Source organism: Sinocyclocheilus grahami, unplaced genomic scaffold, assembly GCF_001515645.1.
Source record: "Sinocyclocheilus grahami isolate Dianchi unplaced genomic scaffold, SAMN03320097.WGS_v1.1 scaffold16.1, whole genome shotgun sequence".
Lineage (NCBI taxonomy): Eukaryota > Metazoa > Chordata > Actinopteri > Cypriniformes > Cyprinidae > Sinocyclocheilus > Sinocyclocheilus grahami.
This window is the reverse complement of record NW_015505195.1, coordinates 2936235-2952748: the sequence shown is the minus strand read 5'-3', so window position 1 is coordinate 2952748 and position 16514 is coordinate 2936235. Positions and strand designations below refer to the sequence as shown.

The following is a 16514-nucleotide window of genomic DNA, read 5'->3' as shown; positions in this document are numbered from 1 at the left end:
GCCTTAACGGATCACCTCACCCACACCCAGAAGTGCAATGAAGAGATGATACAACCCTCTGTCAACTCTTTCCCTTTATCACTCACCGTCTCATCTACTGCTTTTTCCCTCAGTGGTGAGAAGGTATCCTGTGTTTCTCGGACGACCCCATCGCTCATCTCTCAGACAGGAGCCCTTACACATTCAGAGGATCCTGCAGGTCAATCGTACCCTTTACATCGGAGCCAGGTAGAGTGTGAAATAATGCTGATTACCATGTGCGTACCCTGTAATTAGTGTTATATCAGCATCTGTAATTACCTGCACAGAGACGTGTGTTTAAGTAAATTATACGACATTCAAAAACAATCTCTTTTGAGATCAAGAGTCTGAATTTCTGCTTCTTGTAGGTAGTAATTAAACAGCTTTCAAAGTCTTTTAAAGGGAAAATTCACCCAAAAAATAAGTATTCTGTCATCATTTACTCAACTTCGTGTTACAAACTTGTATGGCTTTCGGTCTTCTGTGGAACATAGATATTTTGACATTGTTTTTGACCCATTGACCCATTGACTGTTTAAAAAAAAATAATAATAATTGTTGGCGTTAAAACAGTTGCAACAGTCTTCCAAATATCAATGTTAATTGTAATAATGTTAATTTTTGTAGTATTTATTTATTTGTTTGTTTATATATTTATTCATTTTTAATTCACATTTTTTATTTTAATTTACTCTTATTTAATTGTACATTATTTTGTTTGATTTTATCCCTGATCTTGCCTTGATGCTTTCCTCCTTCTGGATACAACTACATTCAAATACCAACAGATTTATTTGTAATATCAAGTTATTATGAAGATAGTTACTTGATAATTTGATTGATTTTAAGTTTAAACATTTCAAGTAACAATTAACATATCTTTTTCAAATTTTTTTTTTTTGATCCGCAGAAGAAACTCATACAGGTTTAGAATGACATGATGATAAATGTAAATGTTGACTATTGTAAATGTCGAACTGTCCCTGTAAGAAGCATGCTGAATTTCTCATTGTGGTGATGCTGGGTTATAAATGTAAAGTCTGGACACCTGTAGTCTTTTTAGGATTTTGGGGGTCACGAGGTCAATGATGTTTTTGCTTTCTTGCATTTTTTGCCTACCTCAAGGAGCCGGGGTTAGGAATAGATAAACAAAAACAAAACTTCATTAGGTTTGGTGCTTTAAAAAAAATAAGCCAATTTTTGTGAATTTACGCAACATACTTCCCAAAATTGACCGACACGTCCACTGGGAGTGTTCAAACATATGGTGATAGTTACCAAAAGCTGTAGGGGTCCAGAGGGGAGGCGTCGTACTCTAATAAAGGCCTTCATACCGTGTCAGGAAATGACCTGCCCGCTCGACCATGTCACAAATTAAACCTCGAAAATAAATATATTTCACAAAGTGCCATATGACTTGGGACGGCCAGACTGGGCTCTCTCATAAAAAAGGACTAAAGTCTTTGGCCTAAAGAAGCTCAACTCAGTACCGAGCGACTGTTTTATGTGTGTTTTCCTACGTGGTGCCACTGTGGCCGACGTAATTCGATGAAATTCAAGCCCCGCTGTGTGCAGTCAGCAAACTGTATGTACCTATCAGTGTCTGAAGTAAATGGAGGTGTTTGCCGTAGCCAACAGAAAATGACCTCTGTGGAAAAGGAGATTTATTTAGCTGATGACTCAAGAGGGAGCATTCAATAACAACGGCAACACCGAGTGAAATAAAAAGGAGGCAATACTGCTTAGGAGCAAGGGAGAGAGAGAGTCAGTGAAGTTTCAAGTCAAGGATATAGACAGCCTGGATTGACTGAATAAAGTCTGCAACTGCATGCTCAAGTGTGATAAAGGGGTGCAGGCGGGCTAAATCCTGTTAGCATTAGCATAACCGCTCAAGACCATGCCCCAAGAAAGCGGCCAGCCTCTCAACCCCTTCACAGTATTACCTTGCCAACACCTGGTCAGGGATGAGAGGACTCAAGTATTTTATTAAACGCACTCAGTTTCCTCCAGAAATTTCTGGACTCCCACACAAGCGACTGCAAACTAGCCCCAGACTTGTTGGGGGGAAAAAATCAGTCCAAGCCATAAATAAATACACCTATAAGACAAATGAGGTGTTTCTTTTGTGATCTGTGTAAATAATTAACACACTGAGTAACTAGAGGAGGGTGGCTTAGATTGCCAGCGGCGACCTGGTTAAGTCACATTAAATCAAGCTTCAGCCAGCTCATAGTATTTGACCTCGTCGAGAGGTCAAGTCTTTCAATTAGGCTCAGGAGTGAAACTCAACACATTCCACCCTCGAACCTGTCACTAACAGTGTGGGACAGGTTCCGGCTGACCTCTGAGGTCGTGGAAATACCGCCTGACTGACATACGGCCTCCAATAATGCAGAGAAATTAAGACTCAGCTGCTGTCAGGGCTGCTGTGGTATGCGGGAAGAACGGTTTGAGACCTCCTGTAGTGCCACAATTGACAAATACACTTTCTCTTTTAGCTGTCGCCTTCATAGCTGATTTTAAATATAGTCAGCCCCCCATGAGGGATCCTGAGTCTGTCAGGTCCCTTTTCTGCTTGTCAGTATGGTCATAAATTTGTAGCACTGAATTGAGGGCATGGTATTGTAACAAACACACTGTACTGCATAATATATTCCTCAGCATTCCTGCATGTGCTGATAAAATATACAATGAATGCAATGTGAGTCGCTTTGGATAAGTGTCTGCCAAATGCATAAGTGTAATGCAATGTAATAATACAGTAATGGTGGCCAGAGGCACTCCATCATTCAGACATTCTACCAATCTAGAGAGAAGCAAGAAATATAGAGAGAAATCAGATAGTGAAAGTTAGAATGTTACAATCCATTACGATGTGGCATTGCCATGTGATTGCTAAGATGTACTCTATGGTTGCTTACTGGCTAAAGTCAAAAGAATCTATGCCAGGTTTCTGATATTTTGGTCTCTAGATATGACTTGGGTTTTATATTTTATCTGCCAGTTGAAAATTGCAATTCAGATCTCTTGGAAAGTTAAAAAAGCAGATAAGTAGAAAACAGTTTGGTGAATGTGTTGTAGTTTATTGCTAGGGTTGTGCAAAATTCACCATCCATCCATCCATCTTCAAACAAGGCTTTAGGCCTACATTGCTTTTCATACGTACATTGCATTTCTTGATAAAAAATATTTAATTTAATTCTGCATCCTGTTTGTTTCAGGAATTGAACTGGAATTTAAAATACATTTTCACTCCAAATCAGAAGGGAGCACAACCTTTGGTTTAATGCGCATTTCATCTTACTGAATAAAAATGAATCCACCTTAAGCAAGTATAGTATTTATGGACATTATTTACATTATTTACATCTTGGTTTTTCCATCCAGCATTTCTAAATTCTCATAACAATATGTAGATGGAAACTATGCAAGATGAGTTACATGGTAAAATCTAGCAAGAAGATAAAAACTTCAGTTTGTGTACAAGATAGTGGAGGTACTGATAAAGAGAGTTTTTACTGGCCCCTGTATGTTCTATTCTTGCCAATGTTCTGCATGTGTTGTCCAAATAATCTGTGTTGTTTGGTAACCTTGTGTAACTATAAAGCCCGTTTTTATATTCATATAAATGTGACAGTACCTTCGAACTCCAAACACACCTTTTCTTGCTTTGCTTTACTGCATGGGTGATTGTATCTGCTTATAGATTGTGCTCTCTAAATAAGGCAAGTACTGTGTGAGAGTATAATAATTTAACCAGGGCAATTAGGGGTCGCCCTGTTCAGAGAGGAAATGGCCAAGGGGATTCATTTTAACAAACCACACAGAGAGGGATTAAATAATTCATAGTCGGTCTCGTCAGACTCTCTTCAAGAACATACAAACACACACACACACACACATAGTCTATGTTTTTGTTGATGTGTCCACAGAGCAGTGATGCCGATGGAAGGCTGTGAAAGATAAGATCAATACTACTGCAATAACATGGGCTGGTCTGTGAGCTTGGCAAATTCACAGATTGCAACATTTCAGACAGAAAAGAGAGAGAGAGAGACACACACACACACACACACACACACACACACAGATGATTTGAAATTCTCCAGCTCTCTTGTTGGGCCGCACAGCAGCTTTTAGACCTTGATCAATATTCAGGCATAAACCATGGTACTCTATAACACCAAACACGCCATGATTAAAAGGGATCAGATTCATAAAGACTTTAATAGACACCGCAAGGTTATAGAAAGATTATTAAAGTGGTTGCAGGAAGTGCTGTAGCACTGGATGCTGTCTTCAAGATGAGGAGCTGCATGCAACATGCATGCAGTGTGGGGGTGGGTTATGAATTATGGAGGGGAAATCAGGCATATCATAATGCAAAGAATCGTGATTATGTAGGACGAGCTGTGGTGAATCGTTTAACTGAGTTTTTGCACTGAGACGGCGGATCAGGGTGAATTAATGTAGGAACAAGAATGCTATATCAATTTGTTAAACATTTGATGAAGACATATGCTTCAGTATGTAAGGCTGAGGACTTTGACTCTTTAAGAGACTTTTCTTTTTTTAAGCATGGACCTAATTAAATGTTTTCATTTGATCATTTTTTTAAGTGTAAGTCTATTTGCGTTATATGTTGTAATAATACATTTATTTTGTTTTAAAGATATTTAGATGATTAAAACATTTCTGATAAAGAAAATAATTATTTTGCTGTGATGTGATACTGTGCTGTGGTGGTTCACAGTCTCGCTCTGTCTTTCTCTTTGTGCTTATGTGTCAGAGATGACCTTTTCCGAGTGGAGCTGGACAACGTGGTGGGAGAAGAGATGTTTTACAGTAAGGTGAGAACAGAAAACACACACACGTACTTTATGCTGTAAATGAACAGTCCCTCATTACTGAAGTTCCCTCTGTTACAGAAGAGGACATGGGAATCCAACAAAAATGACATCAGAATCTGTAGAATGAAGGGAAAGCATGAGGTGAGTGGATGTTGTCACAAACTAATGCACATATTTACTTGGTTAAGTAAATGAGTTTGCATGCGAGTGTGAATTATTTTTAACCCATATTTTTATACATTACATTTTATTTAAAGGCAATTATTATTGCTGTATATTAGCTCTAAAAGAAAGCCTTTTTTCTGAATTAAACTAAACAAAAATTTTTTATAGTTAACACCCCACCCACACACACACAATATTTTTTTCTTAATTAACAAATTTTTTTTCCACTAATTGTTTTTATTTTTTATGTTTTTATTTTACATTTCCATTATTTAGACATTTCTTAATATGCTTAGTGGGCTGTTTTCATTGAGGGTCCCTGCAATGGAGGCAAAACCTGACCCATACAAACACACACTCATATCACAAACACACTGTTAAACATTTCCATTTATTCACTTTAAACACTTTTATATGTGCGTGTCACATTATTTGTGCCCCTGCTCACACTTTAAGGTGTCATCACAAGAGCTACCTGTGGCAAATTTTCAGGAAATCTGTTAGAATTTTTTTGTGCTGTGCGCCCCTGCAAAAATATAGAGGGGTGTCAAAAGCTGCCAGCAGTCCCCACAGCTGCCCACGCATGATCACTGCAGATATCTTCCTTTCACACACCCTTTCTGCTTCATCTTCTGGAATGCTGAGTATTTTGTCTGACTTCAATGAGAGTGTAAGGGAGTTTTATTTGAAAGGTGCCTGTGTGGGAAGAGTGAAGGATGACTTAATCCCCTCCAGGCAAGTAAAGAGTGAAAAAGAGAGAAAATGACTTATTTAACACCGAAAGTGACACCTGACATTGAATCTGGCTGAAAAAGCATAAGACAAAAGCACAGCAGAGAGCAAGTGAGATGAGACATACAAAGGAATGGAGAGAGAAAGCGAGCTGTTGTCCCACCTGTCTGCCCTAGGGATGGGCGAAAAACCGAGAGAAAGACCCATGTAAATGGGATGAGTGAAGGGGTCAGTGAAAGAGAGAGGGTGGACAAGAAAGATGTTAAAGGTACAGTTCACTTAAAAAAGAATATTCTGTCATCATTTACTCATCCATATGAGTTCCAAACCTATTTGATTTACTTTCTCCCATGGAACAACAGTGACTTGATCTTGTGTTATTTATTTATTTATTTTGGCTGTTCACAAACATGGTGAAAATCAGATTCAAGTGTGAACTTATCAGCACACTCCAAGTAGAATCTATCAGCACAATCTATGTAGAATTATGATCTAGAATGTCATAAGGTGCATGAATTCCGATATGACTTCAAACTGAAGTTGCATTGCAAAACTTCAGACCTACAGTATATCTTATTTCAGAATCGGAAACAAAAAGATCAGCTTCAGTGTGGTTTCTCACTCTCAGTGTGACAAGCAATTAGATCCATACACACACACACACACACACACACACACACACACACACACACACACACACAGGGACTCTGGAGTTGGTTTAATGCAAAACAACTGAAGTGCAGCCAGGGCATACAGAAAGGAAATTCTGTGCCAATTCTAAACGCATTATGATTGACAGCACTTAGACAGATTGTTTCACCGATAATGTGCTGATGCAGCTCACTGCGCTTTCAATTACACACACCTGCACGGATGTTCTTAATATTTAAGAACCAATCTGAATCTAAAATCTACAGAAACCAAAGTGAAACACTTTACATTTATACAATGTTATATGTAAAATAATCCCTCTGAATCTAAAAGAATCAAAATCGAATATAAATTGAATATAAATGTAAATAGAATATAGAACATAGACTCTGTGTACAGTATTGTGTAAAAAAGCATTCAGTATCAGAATTCTGAATCTTAACAGTAACAAATAAACATCCATAATAGAGATTCTGAATCTTAGTGAACCATTCTGGACCTGAATTCTGAATTTGGATTCTCAGTAGAAAGTATATGCTTAATGTAATGTCCAGACTAAATATGAAATCTGAATCTAAATATAAATCGAATATAGAACATATAATCGGTCTATGTGTAAAATTACTTGGAATATTAATTCTGAAAATAAAAGAACCACTTACAATATATATTCTGAATTTTAGTGAACCATTCTGAAACTGAATTTTCATAATATGCACAGGCTCCAAAAATATATATATATATATATTTTTAATCTTCAGACTATGATTCCATTAAGTCGGAGGATATCAAAATATGTTTGGTATTTTAAGCCTGTTTTAGAACAGATACTGTTTTCATTTGTCATGTGTAATGTTTCTCCTAGCAACGAGGTGCGTTTCTAAATGAGTTGGTATTGTTGTGATCCTCAGTCAGCTAGTGTATGATGCCCGGTTTTTCCTCTGTAACCATTTACAATGTTGTCAAGTGTGTGATGCCTAGTGTTTTAAAAATATTTGAAAAGATCATTTAGATTTTAAAAGTCGTCTAGTGTATTCCAGCCTAAAGTCGACCATTCTGAACCCAAATTTTGAATTTGAATTCTCAGTTGAAGTTGCATTTGAATATTCTCAATATAAATGAGCCGCTGTGAATCTGAATTCTAAATCTAAAGGATCCAAGCTGCATATGATTTCTGACTCTGCGCTATATATAGATGTGAATAGAAATGACTTCTGAAAATGAAAAACACTAAATCATAATTCTAAAAGAACCGCTTTGAATCTGGATTCTGAATCTAAGTGAACCACTCAAGCACACACTAGCTAATCGCATCTTGCTTCTCTTCGTTTGTTAGTATTCTGTTTGTTGTTGTTTGGTCTTATGTTTTTGTCATGATAATTTGGGTTTGCACTAGGGCTGCACGATAAATCGCATGTGATATTTAACGCGCATTTTATCAGTAAAGCCGGTTTTGTAATCGGCGGTAAATCTCCATCACGTGCGTGCTTTCACATTGAGCAGCATTAACTACACAGAGCCGTTGTTCAATGACGAGCTGCGCAAAACCACGTTCATATTTGCGAGATTTTACAGAGTTATTTTATTACCTTTGCTGGTATCTTATCTTTTTTCCTGCGACTGCTTTTGTGTTTATGTGCGTGTTGATGCTTTGGCAACAATCAAGCCAATAAATTACTATAAATTTGAAAAAGCAGAGAGAAGAACAGTCTGGAAGAGAAATGCTGTGGGAGTGGAAAGGGTGGGTTATAGAAGGACACAGGAAGGATAAAGGGATAATTGGGACTGGTAGCAGGAGAGGAAAAATAAAGGGATAAAGAACGAGAAGGCCATTGTGAAACACAGAGAAGAGGGCAGCTGATGGTACAGAGAACGCCCAATGCTAGAGAGAACTCCTAATGGACTAATAAATAGTGTGTAAATGAATCAGGCCTCTTTGAAAATATGAAATGAGGGGATGAAAATGAAAAGAGCAGGTGATGGTGATTGAAGGGCTGGAGTAGGATGAGAAGGCCATTGTTGTTTATCTGGGGATGTGCTTTATCGCTTAGCAGACCAGGAGCTGTGCCAAGTGTTTGGACTCTTCAAGGAATTGCCGAATCAGTTTTATGAGTAGAGTTATGTGGTTTATATGCACCGTGCTCCTACAGAGACTCAAACACACAAATACACACACACGGGATACATCTGCATCACAACACCCCCACCACCTACACACAATCCCGTTACGATAAGAAAAGCATCTGTCTTACAGAGACACATAAAGAGGCCAGGCACACTCATAGCAATGCATTGTTGGCTGACAGATTTAAGTGATTTAATGTGCCGTTATCAGCTGTTATGCTGTTAGTTCATGATCTATCGCCAGTCACAATTTTAGGAGATTCTATATTCTTTATCTCTCACCCCTCGCTCATTCTTATTCTTTATTGACATGACAAGGACTGTACATTGCTATTGCTAAAGCAGTAAGATAATTAAATTCTAAAGAAAAATAGCAAATAAAGAAAACATGTTTTTAAAACGACTAATAAAAGAGTAAAGTCTAAAATTAGAAACATTTAATTAATATAATTTTAAAAAATCGAACCAAAAAGAGAGCAGTGCTTGCAGCGTCGTTCTAAATGACTCTGGCTTCATTGGGTCACCACGCATTACTGACTCAGATGGGAATCTGTTCAAAACCCCAAAGCAGAAAGAATCTCCCCTGCCGTTTGTTTATTCTCTGTTTTTCCACCTGCCTGGCCATCAATATAGCTAGAAGCACCAAGCTGTTTCTGATGACATCAAGAGCAGAGAGCTGTCATAAATCAGTCCAGATGCAGTTTTCCGTGCGTGATTGTTTATTCGAAAAGAATGGTAATGCCACTCACCGGGCACATTGTTTGAATCCAAGACTCTGAGTGTGTTTGTGTGTGTGTTGCCTTCCATCCATCTGTCCAGTGACTCTGTCGCCCCCAGCATACGTGAGTCACATTAATGGAGGGTCTTAGTTGTTAGTCCACTTGCGGCATCAACTTGAATACCGCACCTGAGCACTGCTGCACCTGCCTCGCATATCAGATCCGCTCCTTCTGAACCAATCACACTAATGATATACCTGCTGAATAAAGAAGAAAAACACATAATTACTAATAATCGGCTCTGCCGGATTGCAACCTGCTTCTTTCAGGTCGAGAAATGCACAAATGAATAAGCATGCATATAATATAATATACTTTAATTTTAATAATATAATATGCAGAAATGTATATACTGTGTACTACTGTTCAGAAGTAATTATAATTTGTATTCAGCTTTAAATTAGCATTATATTAATCCAAAGTGACATTAAAGACATTTTAAAACGTTACAAAATATTTCTATTTCAAATAAAAGCTTTGTATCAAAAAAGTTGTACTTCTTTTCTGGATTTAAACAGTCCTGAAAAAAGTATATATTTTTTGATGTCACAGTTTCCATAAAAATATTAAGCAGCAGAACTGTCTTTAACCTTGATAAGAGATTTGAATGATGGATCATGATAATCTGAAGGATCATGTGACACTTAAGACTGGAGTAATTTCAGCTGACAATTCAGCTTTGCCATCACAGGAATAAATTACATTTTAAAATCTATTCAAATAGAAAACAGCTATTTTAAATGGTAATAATATTTCACAATGTTACTGTTTTTACTTTATTTTTAATAAGGTAAATGCAGCCTTGTTGAAGGTTTTCATAAATTAGTTTACAAAGTAATTTCACTGTTCACCAGTAATTTGAGAAACAGCATATAGGAGCAAAATTACAGACATTTAAATAAAACCGTAAAATAAAATTTTCATAAGTGACATCTGTGCTTCCCCACTCTTGACAAGCACCTGCCGCTATTTGCATCAAGGGAATTAGAAAGATAAAAGTTTGTGTATGAAAAAGTCTTGAACATGAACAAACTCAACCTGTCAGGTTTGAAACGCGCTATTGCAAATCTGAGCAAATGAAAAGAATTATCGCACACCTGTAATGCAACATTACACCTGTCAAGAGTTTCAGGCTCTCTAGAGACAGAAAAAAATGGTAGAGACAGAAAGAGGGAGAGTGCACAGGTTTATTTATAGTTAGTTTTAATGGCCTTTAGCTTAAACTGTAATTCTGCTATAAATCGCCTGTGGATGTTTTTGAAATTAAAATTTGAGCATATGTTTTAATTTGCTTCTGTTATTCTGCGCTTCTCATATTTTTCTCTTTCTGCTGTTGTATTAGCAAAGTGTACATATGTGAGAAAAACATTTCTTTTGCTAGAGTCAGTTTTTCACCTACACTCTTAAAACTAAAGGTGCTTCAAAAGGTTCTTCAAGCGATGCCATAGAAGAACCATTTTTGGTTCCACAAAGAACCATTCAGTCAAAGGTTCTTTAAAGAACCATCTCTTTCTTAACATTTTGTAATCTGAAGAACCTTCTTTCGCCACAAAGAACCTTTTGTGAAACAGAAAGGTTCTTCAGATGTTAAAGATTCTTTATGGATCCATTCAGACAAAAAGGTTCTTCTATGGCATCGTGAAGCACCTTTATTTTTAAGAGTGTACTTTCTGTATTTTTGCTAATTGCATTTTTCTCTAATTATTGAATGTGTTTTCTCTATGTGTGTGTGTGTGTGTGTGCAGGGAGACACTCTTGAGATGGTGGGAGAAACTGTCAGTGGGATGGCTAGATGCCCATATGACCCGAAACATGCCAACGTGGCCCTGTTTGCAGGTGAGACTCCACCATCGCCTTTTAAGTTTTTATTTTCCCTTGAACATGACTGCAAAATGTCCCTGCGTATTACAGCACTAAATAAAGATATACAGCATTGCGGAAAAGCTGATGTCCCTGTTGTTATTCTCTAACTTAATTACATGCTAGTCTTTGAACAATATTTATGGGTATCTCTCACTCTAATCATGCACATATGCTGTCCAGCATATTCTCTGCACAGCATTACGGCTTTACTGCTTCCTGCCGTGATGAACCTAAAGGAAATGAAATATTTTTTTAATATATGAAGATGCATTACACCAACGAAAGTATATTGAGATCATATTTTTAGTTCGTAAGGCAGTGCCGACCCGTTAGGGGAGGCAAAGAAACAAAGCAGCTAAAAATAACTGTTGTTTTAACCAATATACCAACTAATGTGTATAACTAAAGATGTATGAAAGTGAAAACACATACTTCTCTACACACAGGGTAGTAGATGTTAGATGGAAAAGGGGTCTTCATTCTGTTATAAATTATGATAAAATAATATAATATTTGTATATATATTTCATATATTATCTCTAATCATGATTGTAGAGAGAGATTTTATATTTTGGGTTTGTGTGCTTTTTTTCAGAGGGGAATCTTTACACTGCCACAGTGACTGATTTTCTGGCCATCGATGCTGTGATCTACAGGAGTCTGGGGGACAATCCTGCTCTGCGAACAGTGAAACATGACTCCAAATGGTTTCGAGGTAATAAAGACGTCAAATGTTAGTTGACAGGAAGAGGAAGCTGTGCAGAGTCAGCACGTGGATGTAATATTAATGCTGTTTGTGTATGTAAAATGTATGTAAGAGAGAGTTAAGTGTATTAATGTGTGCCATGTCCATTGTTAAAAAGCATTTGTTTACACTCACATGACTTCAGTGTTAGAAAACCTAGTGAGCTGCCTTTTTACATATGAACTAAACCTCATAAGTGACCATTTTGAACAAAAAATCATTATATATTATCCTGTGGGATAATTTTTATAATAACGGAAAGTACCAATACAAACAGATTAATGACATTTTTAAATAATTGTAAACATTTAGTATCTAAAATAAAAAAATATATATAAACATTTCTCTCACTTCATCCTCCACCTGGGAGTTATTTTTCACTGAGGTTGTCACAATGCATTCTGAGGTAGGTTTTTGAAATAGAGCATTAGTGTCAGGGTCGATAAGGCTTTCTGAGGATCCACATCTGAGTCAGCAGCCAACCTGATGTCAAACTGCACCCCCTCTTCCCATCTTCCTTTGCTCTTGCTGTCTGTGCTCTGATGTGATCTCTCACTGATGCAGCAGAAAGCACATCTGTGTCCTGACTCAAACTCTTGTGCTCTCTCTCTCCTGCTGTCCTGGGTCACTTCCTGTCCCAAAACGCCCTCACTTTTTCTTTCTTTTGGTTTGTGTGTCCATTGACTAGATAATGGCCCTATTGGAAAGTAGCCTCTAGTTCAACACTATAGTTCAGTCAGATCAGCTCTTCTGAAAATCATGTGATCTGAGGAAGTAGTAATGTGTCCCAAACAGGAAGTAATTATGGTTTGGTCCTGATCTGTCTGTTTCAGAGCCATACTTTGTGAATGCTGTGGAATGGGGGCCACATGTCTACTTCTTTTTCAGAGAGATGGCCATGGAGTTCAACTACCTGGAGAAGGTGAGAGGATGATAGAGCAGATGAAGACTTTTGCACAAGTCTCTTGATTCTCAGGTTTTCTTCATGAGGAAAAGACCCCAATATATGTCTCCTTTATAGAAGAGACATGTTCAGAAACAATGTCATTCTACACGTAGAAGGCAGCTTTATTCCTATTATGGGAATAGAGTTTCTTTATGGGCATATTTGGCTCTATGAAGAAACTTTCACATCCATGGAACTTTTTACTGCACAAAAGTTTCTAGGAAAAGATTCTTTGGGGAACCCACAATGGTGGTTCTATGCCTTTCTGTGTAAAACCCCTTCTGGAACCATTATTTTAAAGAGTGTATGAACTCAAAACCTTAAATTCTGTATATTTATATGTATCCGAAGGAATTTCATGTTTTAGTTTAGTTCCTCTTGCTTTCAACAGTAGCATGACACTAATAACACCAAGATCATGGGTTTGATTTCCTGGGAAATGATCAAATGTTTTCCTTGAATGGTATGTAAGTTACTTTGGATGAAAACATCTGCCAAATGGATGAATATAAATATAGAATTCCTGAGCTACGGACGAGACTATAGGAGTAAAATCTTCCTGTGGGAGATCAGTGGTGGATAGATCAGGAACAAGTGGTGGAAGTAATCTGAAATTGTGTTACCGTATGTCCAGTCTGGCAATATTATTCAAATGCCAATATTAATATTTCCAGTCAGACAGCGGTATGACCTATCCCCTGTTTTTGTGCTGAATGTTTAATTTAATAATCATGCCCTAGAATGCTGTATTGAGTGTAATTTAGGCACACAGAAGTTTTTTTTCTGTTGTTGTTTTTCAGGGCAACTGAAATACCATCCGTCATATCATTTACTGAAAACTGAGAAAAACACATCGACAGAATAACAAGGGTTCCTTTTATGTGAGAATTAGCAATGCAAGACTTCTGCAAGAACAGAATTGTGCTTGCGCAAGCATTTTATACTGCCGGACCTCGAGGAGAACAAAAAACCCACTGTGCTTTGAATTCGGCTCCTCTGAAATCGCTAGGCTAACCCGTTTTAGGGAATGCTGACATTTTCATGAATGAATTTATATTAGCTTACCCATTTTACACAGACTAGCTACTCTCCAAAATCTGCTTAAAATCCATGAGGATTAAAAGATTTGGGGCATTTTTGCGAAAGGATTCAGTACTGTTTGATACGTGTATTATCAAAATGCTTAAAATTCATAATTAATATCTCTGTTAAAGTCATTTTCTCTGACCTTAGGTGGTTGTGTCTCGTGTGGCACGTGTGTGCAAAGCCGATCAAGGCGGTTCACAGCGTGTGCTGGAAAAGCAGTGGACGTCGTTCCTGAAAGCTCGACTGAACTGCTCAATCCCAGGAGACTCGCACTTCTACTTCAACCTCCTGCATTCCACCAGTCCCATCATCCGCATGCATGGCAGGGATATCATCCTCGCCGTCTTCTCCACACCCTCCAACAGGTGGGTCACAATCTTTAAAAGCAAGCGCTGATGAATCCAGTTCTTGGCAGCAGTCGAGAAACAAGAAAAGAACCACCCACGATGCATATTGCACACAAAAATGGCTAGGACTGGCTGAAATCACTAGTTTCTCTCTGATTGGCTGGCTTCCAGTTTCCAGGAGTCAGGGTGCACTGGTTTTTATCACTCTTCTGCTGAGAAAAAGTTGCGTCTGCAAGCTTCCAGGCTTCTAGAGTGCGCTCTTCTGTAAAATAACAAGTTTGCAAGGAATCAATCTTTGAAAGATTTTGGTGGAAACACTTAATAGCACATAAACAAGATATTCATTAAACAAACATACACTACAATTCAGAATTTTAGAGGTCAGTAATATATATTTTTAAAGAAATTAATGCTTTTTATTCAGCAAGGATACATTAAATTGATCAAAAATGATAGTAAAGTCATTTTTATTATTATATAAACTATGAAATATAAATCAAAAAAATACTTTCTACTCATCACGTTTCATCACTGTTTGCACAAAATATTAAGCATCACAACTGTTTTCAGCATTGATAATAATAGGAAATGTTTCATGAGCACCAAATCAGCATATTAGAATGATTTGTGGATATGTGACACTGAAGACTGGAGTAATTGCTGCTGAAAATTCAGCGTTGCCATCACAGGAATATTTTACATGTTAAAATGGAAAACATTGGTTTTGATTTTTACTGTATTTTTGATTAATAATGTGCATAAGAGACTTTGTTCAAAAACATTAACAAATCCTACCAACCCCAAACTTTTGAACAAGAGTGTACATAGTCCACCCTGTTCTGCAAAAAACAACTGTTACATACTGTATAGATCAGGTGACTGCTTTCTGGCGAAGTGGGCATTACTTTGCCAAAATAAGCTGCAATGTAGACTTTTGCACTGCAAGTCTGGCTAAACAAGACTAACAAATACCAGATTCCAAGCAGACTGTGAATCTCTAGAGATAAACTCTCAAATATAGTGCATTAGCTGCCTCATTGATTGACAGTTGAGCTGGAAATATCACAGGCTGGTGGCAACGGCGGAACGCTGGGAAACCGGTACAATCGCTCTGGGTTTAGGTTGTCCTGTGGGATTATGGGTGAAAAACCACTGAATATAGAACACTGGTGTGACACTGCAGGGAATATTATTGCAGGTTTTAATGTCATGTAGAGAGGCGCTGCTAGAGAACGGGAGGGGAAGAGATGGAGATTGATGTATGGATGAGGAATGGAATTGATGTGGGTAGATGTACACATGCTGGCAGGCTGTCACCAAGATGTCACACTTAGAGGAAAGCAACAACAAAACACATATTTTTGGGATCAGGGAGCAAGTGCATGTTTTGACAGAGTTTGCAGGAAATAATTACAGGAAAGAATGTGAGAATACAAAAAGAGGGAGTGCTGTCAAGAGGATAGTAGTGAAGACGCTGAAAGCGAAAATGGTTCCTGTATGCACGTTGCTATCCGTGTGTGATTGAGGTCTGAGAGTGAAAGCTTAAAGGGACAGTTTACCCAAAAAAATGAAAATTGTAATTTACACACTCTCATGCTGTTATTTTCTCTGTGGAGCACAAACGGAGAATTGACTGTCAAGTGCCAAAAACACTAGGGATGCATTGATATAAAATTTCTGACATGATTAGCCAATAATTATTTTTTAAATTAGTCAATAAACGATAAATATTATATCAAAGGTTGTGTGTGGGCATGTACAAAAATATAAATTTATTTTTAAAAATAAATAAATAATTAATTAATTAAAAATTAATACTTTTATTCAGCAAGGATGCATTAAAGTGATCAAATTGATTGAATTGAATTAAAGTGATGAATTGATAGAAAGATATTTATAATGTTACAAAAGATTTCTCTTTCAAGTAAATGTTGTTCTTTTTAAGTTTCTATTCATTAAAGAATCCTGAAAAATTTATCTTGGGTTCCACAAAAATATTAAGTAGCACAACTCCTTTCATCATTAATAATAAATATGACATTATTATCATGCATATTATTATTATTATTATTATTATACTCAAAATCAGCCTATTTGAAGGATTTTTGAAGGATTATGTGACACTGAAGACTGGAATAATGGCTGCTTAAAATTCTGAATTCAATGCAAAGGAATTACACACACATATATATATATATATATATA

At 37.2% G+C, this 16514-nt stretch overlaps 1 protein-coding gene across 1 annotated transcript in view; it reads left to right on the top strand.

Annotated features, from left to right (window-relative positions):
- The window catches only part of LOC107549930 (semaphorin-6B-like), a 75656-nt gene that overhangs the window by 29268 nt on the left and 29874 nt on the right, over positions 1 to 16514 (top strand). The window contains exons 3-9 of the mRNA XM_016231120.1: positions 114 to 228; positions 4811 to 4871; positions 4950 to 5012; positions 11068 to 11158; positions 11781 to 11900; positions 12764 to 12852; positions 14110 to 14327. Coding sequence (XP_016086606.1) covers positions 114 to 228; positions 4811 to 4871; positions 4950 to 5012; positions 11068 to 11158; positions 11781 to 11900; positions 12764 to 12852; positions 14110 to 14327 — 757 coding nt within the window. The remainder of the gene's footprint in view (positions 1 to 113; positions 229 to 4810; positions 4872 to 4949; positions 5013 to 11067; positions 11159 to 11780; positions 11901 to 12763; positions 12853 to 14109; positions 14328 to 16514) is intronic.